The sequence below is a fragment of the Ursus arctos genome, chromosome X, assembly GCF_023065955.2.
Source record: "Ursus arctos isolate Adak ecotype North America chromosome X, UrsArc2.0, whole genome shotgun sequence".
Lineage (NCBI taxonomy): Eukaryota > Metazoa > Chordata > Mammalia > Carnivora > Ursidae > Ursus > Ursus arctos.
In genome coordinates this window covers 26,354,727-26,379,547 of record NC_079873.1, presented here as the reverse complement: position 1 = coordinate 26,379,547, position 24,821 = coordinate 26,354,727, and the positions used below count along the sequence as shown (strand labels likewise).

The 24,821-nt window shown below is 38.1% G+C and overlaps 1 protein-coding gene across 17 annotated transcripts in view; it reads left to right on the top strand.

The window, feature by feature from the left end:
* The window catches only part of DMD (dystrophin), a 2,358,181-nt gene that overhangs the window by 1,681,577 nt on the left and 651,783 nt on the right, over positions 1-24,821 (top strand). For all 17 annotated transcript variants that reach the window (XM_057310259.1, XM_057309646.1, XM_048213297.2 and 14 more), the window contains 2 exons: positions 12,017-12,118; positions 21,855-21,963. In XM_057310259.1, the coding sequence (XP_057166242.1) occupies positions 12,017-12,118; positions 21,855-21,963 (211 nt within the window). The remainder of the gene's footprint in view (positions 1-12,016; positions 12,119-21,854; positions 21,964-24,821) is intronic.

Below are 24,821 nucleotides of genomic sequence, written 5' to 3'. Positions count from 1 at the left end.
AGGCTCCTCTGCTGGGAGCCTGCTTCTTCCTCTCCCACTCCCCCTGCTTGTGTTCCCTCTCTCGCTGGCTGTCTCTGTCAAATAAATAAATAAATCCTTAAAAAAAAAAAAAAAAAAACTTAAGAGTTTGCATGTCCAGTGCTTCTAAAGCCACAGCTTCGAACTTCTGAACACCTCATTGCCTCCTCTGGACATAATGAATATTCAGCAATCACTCACTGATCATAAGACGGCATGAAGTATATAGTTAATAAAAGCACCCACAATTATTTAACTCACAGTGTTTTAATAACAGTTTTAATTTTAAGGTTACAAACACAAACTGCATTTATAATAACTGATTATGTAGCATGTTAGTCATTAAAATGAGATTGATTTTCTTGAAATTAATAACTATTAAGCATTCAAAAGGCAAAATATGGAAGCACTCACTAGAATGTGTAGGATACAACTAAAATTCTACTTATTGACCCATGAAATTACAAAACCATGTGTGCATACTTTTAATTTTTTTTTTTTTTAAGATTTTATTTATTTATGTGACAGAGAGACAGCCAGCGAGAGAGGGAACACAGCAGGGGGAGTGGGAGAGGAAGAAGCAGGCTCACAGCGGAGGAGCCTGATGTGGGACTCGATCCCGGTAAGCCGGGATCATGCCCTGAGCCGAAGGCAGACGCTTTAACGACTGCGCTACCCAAGCGCCCCCATACTTTTAATTTTTAAGATTCATTTGAGAGAAGTTTTGTGAGTAACCAGTAGAGAAAATATGGATAGATAGGCATCTCTTTTAAATTATCTGATGAAGTAGGTGATAAGAAACACAAAATTAACAATTCATGGTTACATTTATTACAATATATATTCTAGCATTAGCATAGTAATAAGTGCTAGTGGTTTACATAATTGGAGAGATAACACAAATACAAAATTATACACACACACTCCTGTGCTTTACTCAAAACCAGGTAGATGTTATCTGAGATATTATACTATCTTTGCCATTATAGCTAAAGTCAGATTTATTAGAGAAAGTGTTATCTTTATTATCTTTAATATCTTCAATGGGTCAGTTATGAATAGAAGCATTAACTTGCTTATGACTAAGTTAAACAGAATTTTGGACACCATACAAAATAAGAACAATTATTTAAAGTAGCTTTAGAGAAGAGAAGTAGTCTTTTAAAGGTATGTTTGATTTGAATAAGAATAATCAATAGAGTTAAAAGGTTAGAAATGGATGATCATTAGGTTGTTTCTAGTTTTTCACTTATGTAAACATAGCTGAAAGAACATTCTTTGTAGGTCTCCTCACAAACCCATGTGACATTACCTAGTAGAAATGTTGACTCATTAGAGTATTCACATCGTTATTATACATTGTAAATTGCTTTCCACCAGCAGCAGAAAATGACATGAATTTAGTATTTTAATTTGCATATCCCTGGTTAAACAGCTTTTCAAGTTTGTTGGCCCATTCAGATATTTCCTTCTATGAGTTGAGTCTTCAAATACTTTGCCCAGTTTTCAATTGGATTGTTTTCTCTTACAGATTAATATGAATTCTCTGTATATTCTGTGTTCTAACAGTTATATGCGTCTGAAATACAGGTCCACAGTTCCTTATCCAAAACTTTATCTTTGACCTTACAGGAGACAAATGAAAATGTCCGCTTAGCTGGAGTGGTAGAAATCATAGAGAGTTACAAGAATATGAAAATTAAGTTTGGCAGGCTGAATGGAACCCTGGGACTCAAAATGAGGAGTGACATGTTATGTGAACCAAAGAAGGGGCTTTATTCCATCATGGGTTCCTTTCCTTGGTTTCAGAAACCCTCATGTTAGCTTTGTTTTTCATACACGTTTAAGGAAAGACTACTCAGAAGAGAAACCTCAGGGGCGCCTGGGTGGCACAGCGGTTAAGCATCTGCCTTCGGCTCAGGGCGTGATCCCGGCGTTATGGGATCGAGCCCCACATCAGGCTCCTCCGCTATGAGCCTGCTTCTTCCTCTCCCACTCCCCCTGCTTGTGTTCCCTCTCTCGCTGGCTGTCTCTATCTCTGTTGAATAAGTAAATAAAATCTTTAAAAAAAAAAAAAAAAAAAAAGAGAAACCTCAGATTTTTTTGTTGTCGTTGCTATTTTTTTTTAAACACAAGTTTAATCCAGTTATCCATTTGATTGCTTGAGCTTATGGAAGACTTTAGAAAGAGTTGTTTTAGATAATAACTATAATTTTGGTATGGCACTTCATAGTAAAAAACAAAGCATCTTTAATTTTACTTGATGTGTGTTAATCATGAAGTCAGAGTTGAATTGCTTTTTTCTTTTGAATTTTTTTATTGAAGTGTAGTTGACATACAATATTATATTAGTTTCAGGTGTACTGACTTGCTCTTTGCTTTTATTGAAAATTACCCTAACTGCTGTTTTATATTTTAAAAAGAAACTTCTAGTGCTTAATAATACTTACATTAAAAAATACTCTCTATCAAGACTTCAAGAACTATGTCCAGTTGTCACATGGATAATAAATTCAGCATTGTGCTATATCAGTTTAAAGCAATGCAGATATCGCTGGCCAAGGCAAATGTGCAATGCAAGAAAAAGGTTAACTCTGAAATAGCAAGACCACCTTCTGTTCCATAGGCCTCTCTATTCCACAGAATACACTGCGTCCCTGAATCCGTCTGGGTATTTCAAGCGGTGTTTTTAGGAATAATTGAGCCAGAAACTGAAACCTACGATTTTGTTAGAATTCATCAGAACTGAGTTCAAATGAGGTTTAAGTCATCGTGCGCGTAGTAGTGCGTATGAAAAAAATATATAAAAGATGGCATTACAAACAATGTTCCATACAAGGAAAAGGAGAAAAAGGATATTAATATTAAATCATCCTATTTCATGTACACTGGAAATGAAGACCATGAGGAGACATTCTTTCGTGTGCTCATTTATCTCTTCAGTAATTCAGTGGTTCTCAGCCAGGGTCGATTTTATTCTCCAGGGGAATTTGTCAGTGTCTGGAGACTGTCTTGGTTCCCACACCTGGGGGAGGAAGGAAGTAGTACTTGCATCTTGTGAATCAGGACCAGGGATGCTGCCAAATATCTTGCAATAAAAGGGCAGCTCCCTACAACGAATCATTGTTCCCACCAAAATGTCAGTCGTGCTGAGGTTGAAAAACCCTACTTTAAAATTATATGTTAATCAAAAATACTTTGTTCTGGTTCTAAACCCTGTGGTTTATCAAGGAAAATCCAACTCTATACATGGAATATACTAAAATTCATAGAACATATAGTATGGTAATTAAGCATGCAGGGTATGCCTCGGACAAACCAGGGTTCAAATCTACCATCTGTTAGCTTGTGCCTTAGGCAAGTTTCCTCACCTCTTGTGACTCTTTTTTAATCTGAAAAAAATGACAGTTATATGTGGTGAAAGGTTCTGCAGTAGAGCTTGAGGGAGATTAACTAGAATGATTTATGTTAAGTGCATAGCAGAGTGTTTGTACTTAGTAAATTCTCAATAAATGGTAGCAGTTAGTATTACTTCTGCATATACTAAATCATTTGATCCTGACCTACTATGAATATCCTGGTCACATACCATATTTCATTGCTGCGAAGACACCATTGATTAGAATATGCATCATTATTTTATCTGTCACTAAGAAAGAGGTGCTGTCAGTTAGACTGTGACACGCCATCATTTATAAAATGTGTCCCAATTTTAGAGCAATTAATTTGTGGAAAGAAAATGTGGGTCCTAGACATGATTATTATAAAGCCCATCAGCAAGTCTTCTTAGGTGCAACTGAATGAGGCTCCCATTAACCACATTCAACTTCAAATTCACTTGAAAGGGCACAGGAACAGAAACGCAGCTTCCCAGGAAGGCAGGATCAGGCATCTATCTTTAGTGGGATTAGAATTCACAGCAGTTTGTGCAGCATTCACAGAGCACTGCAAGAGATTTTTCATTTTCTTCGCCGGCATCTTCCCACTCCCAGATGACAGGTCAGGTACAAAGGAAGGAGACTCGTATAAAGGTGCCGGGTCAACTCTGGCCTGGAAGACTAATGTGCCCCAGGAGTCAATGTCTTGTGGCATAGGTAGAGTTTCCAAGATTCATGAAAGATACCTGCTCAGTTACAAGAGTTACTATACTTAGGGGATCCCCCCAACTATGGCTCTCCATTAAACATTTGTAGTTCATTAGTAGAACTCCTAAGCCAGGTGTAATTTACCCATCAGTCTTTATTTTTTTTTTTAATTTTTTTTAGCAGTAGTGATGTTGCCTACTAACATGGTTAACATTCCAACTTTGTCAGGTTTCCATGTAGAAAAGTTCTTCAAAGGTCGGTCAGCTTTTCGTGTAGAGGGGCAATGCTATCTGTAATTCTCAGGTACTAAAATACTAAAATTCAGAGATTTTAAGTGACTTGCCCCAACTTATGAATCACTAAGTCTAGAACCCAGATGTTCTTGTCCCTGATCTGATTACTTCCAACAGCACTGTAATACACTGAAGCAGGAGTCCACACACTACAGTGCAAGGGACAAATTCAGTCCACCACCTGGTTTTGTACATAAAGTGTTATTGGAACACAATCAGGCTCATTTGTTTACATTACCTATGTTTGCTTTCACGCTGCACCAGCGGGAGTCAGGTATGACAGGAACCATATGGCCTATGAAGCCTAAGGATTTACTGTCTGGCCCCTTATAGAAAATGTTTGTTGAGCCCTGCTGTAAGGTCTAACTATAAATTGTTTGACTGTCTCTATGAGTCTATATGAGGAGATAAAGGGCAAATATATTTCTCATATTTTATCTTAAAAAAAAAAAACTACCCGTATACTTTTTCTGTGCAACTGAAGGTTTTGAGAGACACAAATCCCAAGCCCACCCATTTCTCTAGATCAGTGGTTGGCTAATTTTTTCTGAAAAGGATGAGATAGCAAAGGTTTTAGAATATACTTTAGGATTTATGGGCCATATCGTGTCTGTTGAAAATAATCAATTCATGCCAGGATCAGAACTTACAGAGCTGGGCTTTAGAGCCCACAGTCTTTACTGCTTAGGACTTAGGAAGGTAGTAAAACCTAGGGAGCACCACTTTCAGTAAATGACTCTGGTTAAAGTATGGCTTTAACCAGATCAGAGATTTAGTCCTCATTCAAAAACTATATGTATAAAGGGTTTCAGAGTAAGTGTATCAGGTTTCCCCAAACAAGTACTTCCTTCCAAACGATGTGGCTTCAACTAACTCCCTTGGGAATTTGCTTATAACTACTGTCTCTTCTTTGCCTCCCTCCAGTTTCATCTTCACACAGCAGCCAGAATGATCTGTTAAAAAAATAAGTCCAATCACATCACTCATGTGCTGAAAACCCTCCCATGGTTCCTAATCTCACACAGAGTAATGGCCAGGGTCCTCACATAGTTGCCCTGTGGGGCTTACCCTTCCCAGCCTCTCTTGCTTGCTTCCTGCTACTCTCCCCTTTCTCACTAGGCTCCAGTCACCCAGGCTTCCTCATTTTTTTTTTTACCTAACATGCCAGACACACTGCTGCCCCTGGGCCTTTGCACTCATGGTTTCCTCTGCATGGATCGCTTTTCCCGGAGAGCAGCTTGATTCATTCTTTCACTTCCAACTAATCTTTATTCAAAGACCACCTTCTCAGTGAGCCTTTCCCCTCCACACCTTCTCAAATGTGCCCCTCCCATCCTTCCTCACCCCACACATATACCTATCTCTATGTGATGCTTTTTTTTTTCTCTTTAGCACTTTTCACCCTCTGAGGTACCATAATTTGTATTTTATTGTCCATCATCTCCATTAGAAGGCAAGCTTTGTGCGAACAGGAAAATTTTGTCTGTTTCATTCACTGTTAAATATCCATTACTTAAGCTAATCATAACATAAGAGGTGTTCTTATATTTAGTCAGTATTTATTGAATGAATTAATATGTTGGGGATCTGTTGGTAAGATTTCATTTGTCAGAATAATTCTGCCCAAAAGTCTCTGAAACCCCTTCTTCATGAGTGGAGGGCTTCTAAGTGTGGCTTCTGAATATCAATCTCATTACTTGATGGTCACACCTATGTCCACTCTCTTATTGGCCTTGAACATTCCAAGTATGTACCTTGGTAGATTATATCTTCTTGGTTTCATAACACTTGCCACTTTAAAAAAATCAATATTGCATTATACTTTGTATATTTGGACAGATTATTTTTGAAATCCATAAATCTCTAAATCAGAAAAAAGCCTCCCTTTGGTGGGCTGCCCTTGATTAGCTCGGAATGGAAAGAGAGAACCTGTCATTCTCTGTCAATCAGCTTGGCACGTACTTGACAGCATGCAGTTACAGTGAAGGAGAGCTGCGTTGCCGTGGTCTCGCAAACCTAATTGTAGATAAATAAAAGAACATTCACCCAGTATGAGGGGAAAGAGAAAGAAATGCAACTGCATAATGTTGTGTTTTTCCATCCATCAGCCTTCATTTGTCAGAGTCTGCCTGACAATCTAGGCCAGAGAAGTCAGGCTCTAACACAATATTGATTCCATTTCATTTTTCGTTTCTTGCTACCCTTTTTAGCAAACAGTTTGTATGTGGAATGAGAGATGGGGCAGCCGAAATATGTGACCAGGGTACATTTATTTTAGAGGTTTACTTTGGTTTTTCATCCCAGGACCCATATCTTTGTTTGTTTGTTTGGCTGTTTCACTATAATGTTGTAATTGTTAGCTCTTGCTGCAGTAACAAATAGCCCCAAATCTCAGTGACTTCTAACAACAAGCATTTATTACTCGTGCGTCTATAGATCAGCTGCATCTTTACTTCACACTGTGGATCACGTTCAGGTTTTCTTATAATAAATTGTGGATCTGCTTCAAATGTCTTCTTATTGCAGAACCCAGGCTGAAAGAGCAACTCCTATATGGTACATTGTTCTCTCATCATAGAAGACAGGAACGGGGGTACGAGCTGATCTTAAATTGTCTTTAAAGACCCAGCTCACAGCTGTCATACAGTCTCTTCTGCTCACAGTTCATTGATCAAATTAAGGCACATGGTAAAGACCAAAGGCAGTGGGGAGGAAAGTGTAGTCACTCACAGTGTAGACATGTTTATGGAGTCAGTGAATAATAATGAAGTAATAAACCAATTGTATTCACCAACATCTTAGAATTTCCATGACTTCAAAAGTGCATTTTTTTTACATTTCAACTTCTCTGAGATTGAGATATATCTCATAATAGTGTCTACAAAATCTGTTTTTTTAACTGTCTTAGCAGTTCATAAAATAATAATGGTTCTTAGAATCCATGCTATCTTAGAGTTCATAGAAAAAATTGTTGATCGTGGGGATTGACAAAATAGCCAAATGGCAAGAAATACTCTTTATAAATTAGAAAACTGAGGAAATGGTCACTTAAGTTTGCTAAGGAGAAAGTTGTCATTTTTATCCTGAACTTTTTTTTTTTTTTTTCGGTAGCAGCATACGTATCTCATTCACACCAGCTTATCTGAATGAAAAACCATGCATTAGTTGATCTTTTTTTCTGTCTATTCATGTATTCATATATATTCATTTTTAGAACATCAATTCAAATGCAAAGTGTGATTCCCTCATTCAGAACCCTTTGGTGGAGTCTCCACTAAGGTCCTGAGGATAGTGTAAGAGATCCTTCTTTCCTGGCTCTTGCCTTCTATTCCTGTGCGATCTCTTCCCATTGCCCCACATGGGCTCACTGTGCTGCCCCTGGCTCCTGTCTTGCAGATCCCAGATTCCCTCTTGCAGTACTTTATATCATCTGTTCCCTTTGTCAGCCAGGTGCCTGAGCTCTCTGTGTTCCAAGCCTTTGCTCAAGCCTTTCTTCAGCTGTGAGGCCAGCCCCCACCCTCTTGTTGTCCCTCAAACACAGAACTTATCAGTTCCTTCTCTGTGCCCCACTGTACATTGCACTCAGCTGGCTGTTCTACCTGTTGCCTTCTAAGTTTAATATGTGATCGTTTGTCTTTATCCTTCACAAAGGACTACATTATGCCCTGTAGTATTCAGCCAAGACTTTGAAATACAGTGAATACTCAGTCCATCTTTGTCAAATGAACAAAGAATAAATGAATGTTGAAACATATGTGAGAGGCTGTTTATATCCTCCTTGTGTGGTGATATATAGTATGCCATACATATATACATATATATCCATGTGTTATGAGGCTAGCAATAGGTAAAATGATGGAGACACAATTAAAAATAAAACAGGGCAAAATGTCTCTCTGTTACACTTTCCTTGGGGCAACTTTCTAGTTGAAAAAATGTGTATAATCAGCTTAATATGAAATTAGAAATATAATATTGACTGTATCAATTTTTAGCAAATGTAAGTGTGCATTAATTTGCATTGGAATTGCTGCTTTCCCCCTCACAGGTGTTGTTGAGTCTTTTTTCTTCACTAACCTTTGATTCGTGGCTTGTCAGACCAACAACTCCCCAATAAGAGTAATACTGTTTCATAAGAAATAACTAAGACTGAAGGTACTTAGAATGTCACTCCATTTGGGAAACCTGTGAGGGCTAGATTTTAAAATACACCATGATATTCTCCTAGTGATTATTAATGAGGGATTACTCCCTATTCTCTAATTACTACAAATTATTTTCTTAAAATTATTCATGAGACTGTAGTGAGCTGTCAATTCTATGAAATGAGGGAAATAAAACTCTAGTCATATCATAAGGGTCTTGACTTCTGGTGAACAGTCTTACAGTGTAGGGGATATATTAAGAATAAGGCAGGGGAAAAATCCTAAATGGAAAGGTGCTATTATTAGAGGTGAGGGTTTTTTTTTTTTTTTTTTGAAATTCTATGAAGACTTTCTTGTCTGAACGTTCTTTGAAGTCGAACACTTTTTGCTTAAAAACTGGCGACTATAATTAGCTATGTTTCCATTTTAGTGGTGACCTCCTTCACCTTATCTTAAATCATATAAAGATGTAAGGCCATTTGTGAGATAAAAGGTTTACTCAAACCAATTCTTTGACCTGGATATCATCAGTTTGGCAATCATAAACCCACAAAGAGACACCCTTGGTGCATTTTTAAGGCTATGTAAGAATTTATTTCTTTTCTATGGGAAGAGACCGGATTTTCTCTCACTTACACCCTAGAAACATATTACAGAATGTACTGGAGTCAAACCGGAAGAGAAAAAAATAGCATGGTATTAAGAGATACGACTGCCAATTTTAGAGCGCATACACACACCGTCTACATGGCTGAGGGAGGGATATAGTGGACCTTTAGTGGCATACATTTGCTGGTTATAATCTCAACTCTGCCACTTGCAGACCATGTGGTTTTGGACAACTGACCCAGTCTCCCTCAGTTTCATCATCTGTAAAATTAGATAATACCCTTTTGTGGGAGTGTTAAGTATGAAGGAAAAAAATGTATGAAACACACACTGTTTGACACATAGTAAACTGTTAGTAACTCTGGTTTGTAAATATTATTACAGCAGTTAATATCATTATAGCAGTTTCTTGACATTTTCAGCACAGCTAAGGATTGTAGCAGCATTTTTTACTTTTGCGTAGTCCCGTGCTTCAGCTGGGGTTGTTTGCTCTGCTGTGCTTTTCAATTTCTCCGTGTCAAGCCTTCATTGTTGGAGAGATATCATTTTTTTTAATTTAATTCACTTATACTTCCATTTTCTCAGAATGATCATCAGCTTCGTATAGTGTATTTTTCTCACACGAAGGAAAAATACACTAAAGAGTATTTTCAGTGAATTTAATTGGATTTACTACAGTTGACCCTTCGAGCAATCATATTTGACCCTGAACAACAGACCTACCTTTTAACTAATAAATTCACACTGCAAATAAAGGTATTGAGGTAAATTGTAGAATTTTATTTTCACAAATGGCCTCTGTGATTTATCAAAGGTATGTGTAATTAGAGACCAGGCTCTCCAAAACATGGCCAAGAAATAACAACAAAGAATTTAGAGCTGAACATGATTCTTTCACCATTGCTCTATTTCTGTGGGACTAAGGGTAAATCTCATCCAGGTACTTAAACTCTTCATTATTTCATTGAAGGACAAAGAGATGACATTAGCAGTGACAGAAGGACATGTTAATAGGAAACAGTTCTATGAAGGGAAATGATGTGACTTTGCAGTGCTCATTCATCAGAGGACTAAATCTGGGCCTAACCGAATGGCCTGAAGAGGGAATATCTTACCTTCTGCAGGTGCAAACCAGGACCATTTCACAAGGTGTGCCAACGTTTCCTCAGTTCATCTAGCAAGCACCTGCTTCAAATTCAGCTCTAACTAATATCTGGGCTGCCCTAATGTCAGCCTTGCTACTGTTCATGTTCATTTACCAATGAAAATTTCATGAATTAGAATGTGTTTTTTCCTAAGGGAATTCCTTGTGATAAAAAATGCAGTCTCCTAACTCTGTGTGCCAAAGCCTTCTGAATAGTAGCATCAGTGCTTTGCGATCTTTGGAACTATTTATTTGGGATTGCGGAAGAGGGGCAGGGAGAGAAAGATGGTGGTGTTCATCATTTGGCCACATACCTGAAACATCGGTAGAATTATTGACTATTTGTCATCAGTTTAGGAAGATATAGAATTTATACGGGGTACGCTTATAAGCAGTTTTCAAGGAAGAAATACCCAGTTCTCCCAGAGTCCATGCTGAATTTGAACTCGTTTCAAGTTCACAAGATTGTTTAAAAAATAACTTTTAGAATTTTTTTTATCATTCAGAAAGTTCTTATAATTTTAGGTCCTGTTTTCCTCCATAATTATTATTCCTGAAGGTGGTGTGTGCCTTGATGCGTATGTGTGCCCACCATCCCCTGGTTTTTAGTATAATGAGAACTAAGAAATAATCCCTTTCAGGAGTGTGTGTCGAACACGCATAAACTGTAAGACACCCTGTTGTGCCCTGTAAGTTATAGTAATTTGGGTTCAGAGGACTCCCCGCTCTGATGAGCTGAGAGAGAAAGATACAAACGGAGTATATAAAGGAAGCAGTGGCATGAAGACACGTACACACAGCAGTGCTGGGAGGCTCCAGGGTGGGAGAGGGAGGAAGGGAGATACGCGTTAATCAGGAGTTGCTATCCGGGGAAGATTGCCCAGCCCCTGACTGACGCCTGACATTGATTAATCGATATTCCATCCTAGTGTTTAGCAAGTGTTCCATCCAAAAAGTCTTCTGTAATATTTAACTTCACTTCCTTCAGCTTCAATTTATGCACATTTCTTTTGTTCTCTCTTCAAGCGAGCTAGACAGCAGCCAATAACAAAACACTTTATATTCATATCTAAAGAGGTTTTTGTTTGTTTGGTCATTGTTCAGTCTTCTCTAGACTAAGGGAAAACAAACTTGTTTTTTTTAAATAGTTAAATCATTCCTCAAAAGGCCTGTTTAATTTGACTGCTTAATAATTAATAAGCCTTGACATGGTGCTTTAAGTGTTTACTCTTTGGAAAGAAACTTAATCTTAACAATGATGTGGGAAGAATTATTTGGTTTTATTTCGAAGCGAAATTATGTATCCAAAGCCCAAAAGAATCCTGTTAAAATAAGAAGTTTGTAAAGTAAAATGAACATAGGATTACTGGGATTATTGAAGCTAACAATAGCATTTATCCATATTAATCATATTCGTAAGTCCTATTTCTCATTATTGCATGTGAGGTTCATTTCTTTGAAGCACAAAGTTAGTGTCTGTGTTTCTATTTAATACTATTAGGGTAGAATTCAAGGAGATTTGGGATAAATATTTTCAACTTTACTCTGTTCCACAATGGCCTCTATTTCTTTTCTCTGCTCTAAAGCTACTTTCTTGTGCCCCGATGTACCATGCAGAAATTGATCCGCAATACATGTGGAGTCTCCAAGGGTATATTTAAATTTAGTAATTTTATTGCTAACTGTGAAGTTAATCTGCGCTGTATGTGTTCTTTTCCCCAGGAAATTGAAGTAGCAGTTCAAGCTAAACAGCCGGATGTGGAAGGGATTTTGTCTAAAGGGCAGCATTTGTACAAGGAAAAACCAGCCACTCAGCCAGTGAAGGTAATGAAGCAACCTCTAGCAATATCCATTACCTCATAATGGGTTATGCTTCCCCTGTTGTACATTTGCCATTGACGTGGTCTATTTATAATCAATGAAATAACTTGTAAAGAAATATTGTCTATACCGCAATAGCAGAGGCTGAGCTGTCTTTTTGATCAACATATCCTATTTATATATTGTGATCTTAAGGCTATTAACGAGTCATTGCATTAAAGGACTCATTTCTGTCCTGGTGTGCTGCCATCAACACAGAAAGTAGTCCCACCTTCAAGGTAGATTAAATTCTTTGAGGCTTTATTGCTTTGCTTGCCAGCCTTGATGCTTTTCATATTGTTTGGCTTAATTCAAATCAAGCTACTGCATCATACTGTCTGTCTCCAACAGCTGTAAAGAATCACAATATGGTTCGTGACCTTTCTTTTCTCTGTGACACTCTTTTCTTATGAAAGACGAAAATCGGCATTCGGGCTATATTACTTTATTGGGTCAAGAATTTTTAGTGAAATGTCATGTAATTGCTTCTCTCTTTTGTAAAAAGCTGGCCTGGGAGAAAGCTTTCTCCTTCTTTCCTTTCCTACCTCTCCTTCTTTCCTTTCCTACCTTCCCTTCCTCTCCTTCTTTCCTACATTTTGAAGTCTGGGACACATTTATTCACAGGCTATTACACAAGGAGAGAAATGGAGAGCCAGCTCGGTTTTCGAAAAATAGCTAATCAATGGCTTCCATTTGCAAATGAGAGTCCAGTGATAAACAGACGTTAGGTATAGGTTACCTTAGTTTCTCTACCTGACCAAAATTACAATGGGTCCCATTATGATGGAGGTTCCCGGGAGCGAGGAATGGTGGCTGTTTATTGATCAGTCCTGGTTTCTCTGGCTAACATTGCAGGCTGAGATTTAGTGAGCCTCGCCCTCACATTTAAAACTGCTCTGAAACAGTGCAGGTCAATAACCTCATTATACAGAACTAGTTTGTCCTTGCAAACAACATTACCGTGACTTAGACTCTGTCTCTGAGGTCACTGCTTATGCTTGGCCCAAGCTTCATTTCTAGAAAATTGTTTGTTTTTCTTAGAGTTTACAAGGCTCCTTTCTTTAGGTAAATGTAAAGTTTTAGTCTAAACGTATAATGTCCAAGCACCGGATGCTAAAAGGCACAGATTTATGTGTAGAAACTGAGACATTTATTCAGGAATACTTTGTTACCATTCCTAATGTCCAAAAGAATAATAATAGTAATAATAATTGTTATTATTTTATTTTTATTATTATCATTATTTGCATCCAGTTTCAAGCCTGGTATGATAATTTTCATGGAGCAACACAGTGTTCGGTATTTAGATTGGAGAGCTGTAGAAGGTCCCAAAAGCAGCAAATTTAAGTGTTTCTGCTGATGCTCTGAAGAAAGCCGGTTCCTAAGCAGACACTTTCCTTGGTTAACAGAGTGACTCTGGTAGTAAGCAATGAAACAAACAAATGGATCATTCCAGAGGTCTACTCTGTCTGCTCTTGTTTGCTTCTCAAAGACTTGATGCAGGGTTTGGCACAATTATTACAGATTACAGATATGCACTGAAATTGACTTTTACTTCTGTACCTTTGTTAAAAAAACAACAGAGGGAAAATTCTTAATTAAAGTCAACGAGAAAAGTTTTGTGTTCATTGTCTATAAACAATCCAAGCACTTGATGCTAACTTATCACACCTCCCACTCAAGCCTTCAACTCCTGGGTCACTTGGAGATCAGAGCCATCTAAAGGAGCATTATCTACTTTCTGCCTTCGCATTAGTGATATAAAAGGGGAATTAGATTTCTGAAATAAAAGGAAGAGCAAAGAGGTGCTAACTTTCCTTCGCATCTGCACTCCTTAAAACCGTCTTGTAGAGTGAGCACTCCCTTTCCTTCTGGTTTCTCTCCTTCCGCATTTCCTTTTAAGTCAGCCCATTTAGGAGAAGTAGAACTTCAGTGAAAACTCATTCCTGTTCTACCATTTATCCCTTGGGTTTGGAGGAGAATCAGCGTATTAAGTTGATAGAGGCAGAAGGGCAAGATTGACTTGGGAGAGTGGGGGTGTGGAGAAATAGTTGATTCACATGCAGTTTTTCATATGGACCGTGACCTTGGAAACACCTGAAGATGAGCTGGGGTCTGTGGGAGCCCCACACACTAGAGGCTCAGAAACCACCTCACAGTTCAGAATATGGAACCCAGCACAGCAAGCCGACAAGCTGTAGGGACTGTTTAAATCGCCACATGGATCAAAAATCTCTTTTTAAAGGTCAAGGGATGATTTTTCTGAAGGGTGATCCATTGCTCTAAAAATACATAAATCCCCTTTCAATTTTCATTTCATATATCCAAATTTAAAAATTGTGCTACTCCTAACTCCTTTTCTCCTTAACTTCCTAATTTCTCACCCCTTCATAGAAGAAAAAGGGGTATGAGTAGCCTGCAGCGTATTTTCATGAAAAAAGTTTGGTTCTGTTTTTGGGGGAAGATTCATTTGGAAATGATAAGTTATGAAGAAGAAAGTGATATTCTTAAAAAAGAAAATGAGAACTCTTCATGGTGTATATATATATATACATAAGATCTAGTATTTAAATGGATAGTTAGTATGTCCTCCGCTTACAGACATTCTAATTGAGGACATTTCAGAGAATGATTCTGTTTCTTAGGAAACCGACTGTCTATTGGAGCCTCCACATGCTGCATCAGTCTGTCTGTCTGTCCGGCTCCTGTGCTCACCTCCCAAGCTGAGTTCTCTTTGGAAGCTGGCCTCATCCCTATTGATTTTCCCCCCTTTTCCTTCACTTCATCACTTTCTCTAGGATATCTTTAATGTTCAAAATAGTAAATTTTTAGTTTCCTTTTTTGTCATCCCCGACTAACCCACTTCTTCCTTCTTTTCTTTGAGAATTTCCTGGTAAACGTCAAATATATTGTTACGAGACAGTTCTAATGACATAAACGTAGCACTAGGTCTCTGATGGAAAATTATTGGGGAATTTTTAGAATAATGTGATTGAAGAAAAAAGCATTCTTGTTTTGCTTTCTGTCTCCTTTTTCTCTCCCCCCCCCACTCACACACACACACATGCATGCACACATGCACAGTTTTATTTCTTTTGATTTGTATATGGTTCCTTCATCTTCAGAAATTGAAGATGGATCAGATAAATTAGATAAATTGTTAAACATTTTGCTTAAGTTATCCCTTTGGTAATAATATTTTATGATAATGCTGCTGACAGAATCTTTTTTAGTATATTCCACTTTCCACAGAGTAATTTTGCAGTTTAGAAGCAGCAGTTAACAACTGCCATCAGTAACAACAATATTGACAACTACCAAAAAAAAGAAAAAAGAAAAAGACAGTTGTTATTGGTTTTAAGGTGTTTTTTTTAACTCTCTTTTGAACTAAAGCAGTTAGAAGACATTTTCTTCTATTGATACTCATTTTTTATCTCAACTTACAACACTACTCTTTCTGTTAAAACGTTTTCAATGTGTGTTTGTATTTTGGAATACTTATATCATCTTCCATATATCGGAAGTGAGAACATTAATGAGATTTAAAATGTCTTGGTTACTTGCTGAAGTGATGAGATGAAACCAGCTGGTTTGCTTTGCTACCTTTTCAGATTATAAAAACAAAATCTGGTTACCATGAATCTAATGATCTATTTTACTAACGTTCTTGAATTCTTTTTAAACGTAACAGAATACGTAAGGTGTTTGGGGCCTTCTGTATTTGGTCAAAGTGTTCCACCCCAACCTTTAACACAAAATAATTGCTGTAGGCAAATGGTCAAGAGGGCTATTATAATCTTCCAGGCATTGTTTCCTCAAGTAGTAGCTGCAGAATGACAGCGTCATTAGTCATTTTCAATTAAAGTCAGTCACAACCAGGGATGTTTCATTTTCCCAGCTGTTTTGTTGTTAATTAACTAGATTAAGCTTGTTTTTTTCCAACAAGTTTGTTCTGCTAATAACAACATCATAACGTTTCCAAGAACTTCCTTAGGGTTTAATTGTTTGCCTGATAATTTTTAATACATTACTCACAACGGATGTATGTCTGAAGATTTTTAGATGGTATAGCAGGTTGAATGGTGTCTTATTGGTTAAAATCTTCCCTAATGAAATATTATACTTATAACAATATTGGGCTTTTATACATGCTCTGTCAGGTACATGATCTAGTTTATCTGGTGCAATTTTTTTATAACATCAGAAATCACTAGAGAGATAATAGCCATAAATCTGTCCCCCCGAAATGAATAGGTCCATTTTGACTCATGCATTTGGTGAACACAATTTCTGTGTCAGTGCTTATAGAAGAAGTTGGGAGAAGAATTACTGAAAGAAAGTAACAATATTAGAGAGATTTTATAATTTATTAATACTTGAGTAGCAGAATTTCGTTTTTTAAAAATATAAGTTAGGTTTACAACTGAGGAAAAGTCTTTGTAAGAGGCTGAATGAATGCCAATTACATATGCTTGAAAATAAGGAGAGCCCCACTTTCTCATGAGGAAAATACGATTTATAATAGATTTTTGAGCAACTTATGAACATTTAGGAATGAGGATGAGATTGCAAATGTTGAATTATATTTACTTTCTTAATTGAGCAGCATTTCCATATTCTAAATCTCGTGTTACAGAATAACTCACTTTTTAGAAATATTGCTTTTGCTGTATTATATTCTGTGAAACAGGTTCCCTCACACTCTTCACATGTATATTCCAGAATTCTAGAGCTCACCATCTTCCAAGTTATTTGCAAAATGGATGGCACTGTTTGAATCCCTGTATGATGTCATTAAAGCTGTCCGACCAAAGACTACTAGGAACATACCTATAATCAAAAAGTTAGGATTTTTAGTTTACCGCAGCAAGGGAGAAATCTCTCCAGGGAGACTGTGGGGCATCTCAGTAAGAGGGGGTTAGAAAGAGCTGCTTACAGGGTTCAGTTGGCTAGATGATTCTGAGGAGGGATTAGGGAAATGGAAGCCATTTGGATTAGATGCTGTCAACAGAGTCAATGTGGTGATTGGGTATCTTTAATAATAATTTTTCTCTAGAAGGTGAGAGGACTGAAGTAGGGCAGAGCTGTCACTGTTGAAGAAGTAGCAAATGCGTTATATTAGTCCTTTTTGTGGTGGTAGAGTGGCCTCGTCTCTGTATTGTTGAAACATGGCCCTGGGTTGGCGTTGTCTGTGTGCAGTTTATTTTCTGTGACTGTTCTTTATGTTCAATCAGGGCCATCATGCCTAGCTAGCTGCCAGTTACCAAAAGGGCCATTTTTTACTTCCTCACTGGAATTTTCACCTCCAAGCTCACTGCCTATTCACAAGCTATTAGGAGAGAGAATCTTTTCATTTTTCTTAAATATGTATTATTTATCAGCCCATCAGAGTCACATATTATTTTGCTTTTTTAAACTGTCTTTAAAAGATTTGTTTACAATGCCCTTCACTGCTGGTAAGCGTGAGGTTATACCCCAGTAATAGTTGCTAATGCTTTACCAACCTTCTTCACCTTAAAAAAAAAAACAAAACTATTATTAACCAATTCTGTCCGATGACTTCTATAAGCATCCCAGATTCCCATCTCTTGAGGTTATTGCAAGCTACTGTGCAGATTTTTTTATTCACAGTGGACAGAAAAGTCCTCATTATGAGGACTCTAATAATATGAGTCGACTCTTTTCTGAGGAAATACTTGGAGGGAAAGTCTCAGTTGAGGCTTACTCGGTAGCTCGTGCTGGAACTGGGCAAGCATTTAGAGATTCGAATTTCACCCCTGGCCCTCAGTTGTAATAATTGCACTAATAAAGACAGACATAGAGACATAGATGTCTCAGTTACAACATTCACAGGCATGTCTGTGCACATAGAGCTGTGCGTGGATTCAGTTATTTATGTAGCCCATGTTCATTTCTTTCCAGATGTTGACACAGGAGACACATGTAAGATTTTTAAATTTGAAAAATCCCAAACTCACGAGTTTAAAACTCTATTCCATTTTAAATTTAAAAAGGAAAGCCCTACTCAGAAATCATTTGTTTCTTACGATTAATTTCTGCTCTTGATAAAGAATAAATTTCACATTGTTTGAGATAATTGTCTTAACATTTAATGATTATGTCCAAGCAACTTATATACCATGGACCATAGTGCTCAGTTGCAAAGGTCCCCTCTAATGAAACTCAGTTTATCATTTTTAAAAAATGCTCTCCAAGTTTCTCCCCCTGGGTAAAATAGGAATCTCCTATGATTGTTGATTTTTGAGGGGCTCTTGTGGGGAAAGCCTGGGGTCAGCAAGTTACTTAGTATATTCAAATTTTTCAAATTCTGGAACTCTAATCCAAGAATGGGACTTGATCATTATTATCCCACTCATTTTATATTTAAAGATGTTGACATTCAGACATATATTTCATTCCCGTAAATCTGGCTAAGGAGTATTAACATGATGAAGAAATCATTACCTTCTATAGATTTGTATTGAGCCCTGCTTCAAGTTCGTTATGTGAGGAACACTGCATTAGTTGCTGCAACCAAACGTGCTTTCCTACCTGAAAGGAGTTAATAGCAAAGATGGGAGAGGAGAAAATTTGGGCACTTGCCAGAGTACCAAAAAGCAAAACCAAACCAGACCAACAAACAAACTTCTGTAATAAATAGATCATCGAATTCAACTCTGAAGTATGTGTGAGACTTGAAGAAGTTGCGAGAATGTTTTCGTCACCAGCTGAATCAAAATCTATTGCTAATCGTTACGAAAGTTTGGGGAATATACAATTCTAAGCTTACTGCATTTTTGACACTGAACAGTGTCCTCAGATGTTTGTGGTACATCGGGGACACGCCTTCATTTTTTTAAATTACTGCATTTGAAATTATAGTAACACACCCATCTGAAAGTAACAGCGGGCAAGATAACATTCAAATAAATGAATAGACTGTTCCAAATATATATATTAATAAAAGGAAACTGAATATATAAACATGTTATTTTTAGAATAACCAAAACCTTGTCCTTTACATATTGAAATATTTTTATTTTAATATTTGAATGAAAATTTTTGTTGACCCTCTTCTGTTTTGCTTCATTAAGTAGTGCATAATAACTAACCAACAATTTTATAGTACTTCACAGTTCATAGAGTTCTTTATCATAAAATATCTCATTTAGTTGCTCCAACAGAGCTATGAGTTAGGTGGTGGTATTATATCCACGTTTCAAGGGTGATAAATCTGAGTGACTTATCTGATTTGCCAACTATCACATAAGCTGTAGCAATGAGTTAAGACTGAAATCCGGGACTTCTAAGGCACAATGGAATTGAAGCTTGCGTTTCTTTTCAGGGGAATCGTTATAAATATCAGTTACCGTTCTGTTTTGTTATACACTGATGCACGTGGAATATGAAGTTTAATCCAGATCACTGTTTATTCAGTTGAGAGCCAGATGAAGTAGTTAATTTGCTTTTAGAAGCCAGACTGTAAGATAAATACATATCTTTAAATATTAGAAGCAAACTCAATGCAGTGACATGCTTACACCGTGAGAAGACAGTTGAAACTAAGGCAACTATCGGAACAGAAAGCTCCCATCTCTCCTTGGCCACTCTGGAGCCATATGCCCATTGAGTGAAAGAGTGGGCAGATCCCAGCAGTATTGAAATCAATCTGTAATCTCTCAATCTCTTTCTCTCAGCACATGTAGGTGACTTACTATAAGTTAAATGATGTATGATGAGATCTTACCATATGTTGCCCTGCTAGCACTTCCAGAAATGACCAAGACCTCTACATTTTCTCAGTATCTGCTTTTATGTGTATTATCTCCTCCCTATTATCTGTTGCTACGTCTTGTTATCAGCATGGTTATTCGTAATATTCTGTCCTTGTGAAGTCACTGCAACTTTGCAAGGGAATCAGGAGACCAAAACTGTATTAATTCATTAGCTTTTTATAATATTCTCAGCGTTTAGCTCTGAGGTCCGAGTGGAAAAATATCTTCCACATGACATGACTTTCAATGGTGGTATTCCTCACTGATCAGAGGTATTGTTTGTTTCCTTTTGGATTCAAGGCTTATGTTTCAATAAATAAAGAGTTATATTCATTGATATGATAATAAATGTTTCACAAAATGCACTGTGGACTAAAAAAAAAATAAAAGCCCTGGTTTGCTGTCATGTCAGACACAATAGACATCAGAAACCTCAAGAGCCTAGATGATATAAATTAGGAAGTGATGAATTTTTAGTATTTGTTTTAGGACTTATTCCCTTGGCAGCTTTCCTTAAATGGGATTTCTTAAGAGAACAAAGTGCTACAGAAAATGACTTAAGGACCTATTTTCATATTTCTCTCAAGGATGATGCATATCTAGTCCACTGTCAATGCTTAGCTAACTCATTAGGTATAATGAGCACCTTAGGCTTTGGTTCTGGACAATCAGCCTCAGCATCAACTAGAAAATTGTTAGAAGTGCAAGTTCTTGGGTCCTACCCAAGACCTACTGAATCTAGAACCGTGTGGCTGGGACCCAGCTATCAGTGGTTTCACGCAGAATCCAGGTGGCTCTGACGATCCCAAAGTATGAGAACTGCTGCTCCAGGGCATTAGGATTAATTCTCCTCCCCAAACCATTGAAAAGGTTTTCCCTAGGACCTTAGACTCCTTTGCTTCCAGCCAGTGGAAAGGGTAGAGAAGCCTCACACATTCTTTAAAAGCCTCGGCCCAGACTTGACGTATATTATTTCTGTTCACAGTCTACTGGCAATAAGTAACCATAATGCTAATGACTGGTGTTCTGGAGTCACCTCATATCTGCTCATGAGGGTCTTTAGTCAAATTTTCAGGCATTTTGTGAGCCACTTGACATCTTGGTAAAGTAAAACTGGCTACGGTGGGAGTATTGACATGATAGAAATTGGCAAACATGAAAATTAGGATTTTTTTTTCCCCAGAGAGTTGTTAAATATATACCAGCACCGTACTGGTCACATACAGGCTTGGTGACTCCACAGAGAGCCCTGCAGCTGAAATGACACTTCAGAATTGTCCTACTCTGAGCAAAATGGGCCGAGCCTTTATACCCTCACCTTGATTGGTCATTGAATGAGGGCTGTCTTGGTAAGGGCACGTGCTTGCCCATGGCAGCTCTCTGCAGCTGAGATTGTCCCTGAAGGACCACTGCCATCTTTTCCACCATTTGGAACAAGAGTCCTTCCTTGAAGTGAACTCTGAGTGTCGTGTCTCCATGTGTACTCCAACCTCTCCCTTCAAGAGGTTCTAATATAATTGATCTGGGGTGAGCCAGGACATTATGATATTTTTTAATATTCTCTGGATAATTCTTCTATGCAGCCACACTAGATACTGTTCAAGAGGGTCAAGACAGTTGCTGAGATGACAGTGTTTTTTGTTTGTGTTTGTTTTCCATTCGTTAAGGTTTGCACTGTACTTCCTTTAAATGAAATTGTGCCTGGAGCAAGAGTCTGAATGCAGGACACAATCAATAAATATTTGTAGGGTGGTTGGCTAAAATAATTATAATACCTTTGAAAGGAGCTCTACCTAGAAAAATTAATTTAGAAGTAAAATACAATAGAAATACAATAATGTTTTCACAAAATGAATTAATAACGTGAATTAAGTTATCTTTAAGATGTTAATCAAATACATAACATGTATGCTTTTCTATTAAAGAGAAAGCTGGAAGATCTGAGCTCTGATTGGAAGGCGGTAACCCACTTACTTCAAGAGCTGAGGGCAAAGCAGCCCGGCCCGGCTCCTGGACTGACCACTGTCGGAGCCCGTAAGTATGCTGAATCACATGCTCTTTGGCTGCAGCCGTTTGTTCAGAAGCACAACAGTGAGGTGATTTCTGGATGTAAGGGAAAATCTGCTGCAATTATGAAAATAGGAATAAACTTTTGTGTTATTTACTATGCAAAATGCCGTAGAGTCGGTGCCTTAGAAATATACTCTGATTCAGAGTGCGGGATGACAAAAGTATATTGGGGTATGTTCTCTGGAACTACATCTGTGACAAAGAAAGGTACAAGAGAGTAGACGGTGGAAGAGGCTGAAGGGCCATTTGACTGTAATAGAGGCCTCAGCCACTTCCACGGGAGCCTGAGAGCTGGGCTGGCTCCAAAGGCTGTCCAGAATGGCAAGGAGAAGGATGGCCTTTATATTCCCGAACCAGCCAGTCATTGCTCAGCTTTGGGCTGCCTAGTGGGGTGAAAGGGAGACCTTAAAAGAGTTTTTCTGGGGCCAAAGGTAATTCCTAGTAAGGAATACCAGCAGCAACTGATACTTCCAGCAGCAGGGATGGGTATGTGTTCCTGAAGAGGGGATCAGGGTGGGGTACCTGAGTACCGACTAACACTAGTACATGACGATTCCGTCGCAATGAATCCTCCGTCGTTTGGACAGTATTCTTCAAATACGCCGATAAAAATCACTGAAACCACAGGAAGGCACATGGTCTCCCTGGCACCCCTCCCACCACCGTCCCTTCGGAAAACAACTTCAAGAGCTCTTCCATGTTTGGTTCAGGAAAAAAGAAAAATAGACCATGACTACCACAAGCAGACTTGGGAAGAAATGTTTCTTCATTTAGCCCTAGCTTTGATTTTTGTTTTTCCTGAATATTTTCAGTTTATTTTACTTCAGTTTTTATTCATTTGTTAATGGAGGGTATGCATAAAATCTCCGTGGCAGTGTTAATGCTGGCTTTGGATCTCAGGGGAAAGGAGCCAGAAAACTTGGCTGCGCCAGTTCTAGAATTAGGCAGAACAAAGAACATCTTGGGGGTGGGGAGGGGGGGGTTGTTTGTTTTTTGCCTTGTCTGTTTTTCAAAGATCAAATGATTGAAAACTTAAAACATGGTGACTGCTTCTTCAAATAAAGTTGATTTTTATTTGCTATCCAGTAGCAGTACACCACACTGGCAATACCACAACCAGGATAGCGCAGTGATCATTCAGTAGAAGGCATAAATATCGTTTGGGCTAAAAGCGGTTATAGAATCTAGGGACAGTGTGTCTCATGTGCCCCCTGGGGTTTCTGAGCACACATCAGAGTTCCATTTCATGACATTGGAAACTTGAAAAAGATGTGCAAGCATTCTTGTTTTGTTTTGCTTTTGTTTTGTTTTGTTTTGTCAATCCGGGACACTAAAGTTGCTATGTCAGAGTTTATATTCAAGTAATTATATCAGTTTTATTTCTTTTTATGACCTATAATTTTTGGTTCCCTCAGCACATGTGCATAGCTTGTTCCTATATAATCATTTATTGGTATTTGTTCTCTAGCTTTCTCTGGTATGTTCAGCCTCACTCTGTAACTCTGTAAAAAGATTGGACTCCAATGATTTGTTTATAAGTTTGTTGAACTCTGAACGTAATTATGGGTTTATGCTCCTACTTAAGCCACTTTACACATGGTAGGAAGCTTGCAAAACAAGGGCACAGAAATCTATTTAACCTATAAAGGACCTAAATGTAACAATAATGTTTGTAATGGAAAAAGCATTCCAAATTCTAGTTTGAATTTCCAACAACATAGGTAATTTATTCACTTGATAAGTATTTATTGAGTAATTTTTGTGTATTGGGCATCATACTAAGTGCCGAGGATAATAAGTCAAATAAGGTAGTCTCTCCGTTCATGAAACATGTACTCTGATTGGAAGAGAAAAATAATGAGCTAATAAAGAAGAAAATAGATATGAACTCAATATTGTCAGGTGTTCCCAAGTGTAGTCTACAGATTGATATCAAATGGGTGCTTGTTAGAAATGCAGACTCTCAGGCCCTACCACAGACCCAGTGAAACAGAATCTGCATTTTCATAGGCTCCCTGGGTGATTCAGGTGTGCATAGTGAAGTGTGAGAAATGTAGTTAAGGAGAACAAGAGACCAGGGTAGGAGAGAAAAGGAGTGGGAATGAAGACATGATTGTCTGTAGTTCAGTCAGGAAAGCTTTTCTACTAAGAACATTCGAGAACATCAGGAAGCTGATGGAAGTGAGGAGGTAGCATGCATTTGTCTGGGGAAACTATTCTAGTAGGCACAGAGAGAACAGCGAGAGCAAAGGCCTTGTAGTAGAGGAAGATGGGGGAATATCAAAAAGACCAGGGATACCAGAGCAGAGGGTGAGGGGACACGTGGCCAAAGCAGTGGGTGACAGCATCTTTCCCAACTCCTGCCCTACTTCCTTGTCCCCCACCTGAGTCTCACCTCCCCCTAGTCCCTCCACTCTTGCTGCCAGTAGGGAGAGTCTGGGAATGCCCTCAAGCTCCAAGCCACTGCGGAGAGCTGGCAGAGTTGGGATCAGAGCTGGAGAAGAACTGAGGGAGAGAGGAATTTTCTCAAAAGCAGGGGCTTTTCATCCCCTGTAGCAAACTGACGCAAAGCTGGGCGTAAAGCAAAACTGTGAAATGCACAGTTGAATGAAAAGCATCAGTAAGGAGGCTGGTAGATGCAGAGCTGCTTTTACTCAAATAGAACATTCTTCTTTCTTTAATGTGGTGGTTTAAACATCAGAATTAAGGATTGTTTATATTCCTGACTTCCAGAAAGTTAATCGGGAATAAATACAATATAAAAAAAGGAGAATCTAATTTGTAGGATACATCATATATATGCTTATTATCTCGTGGACTAT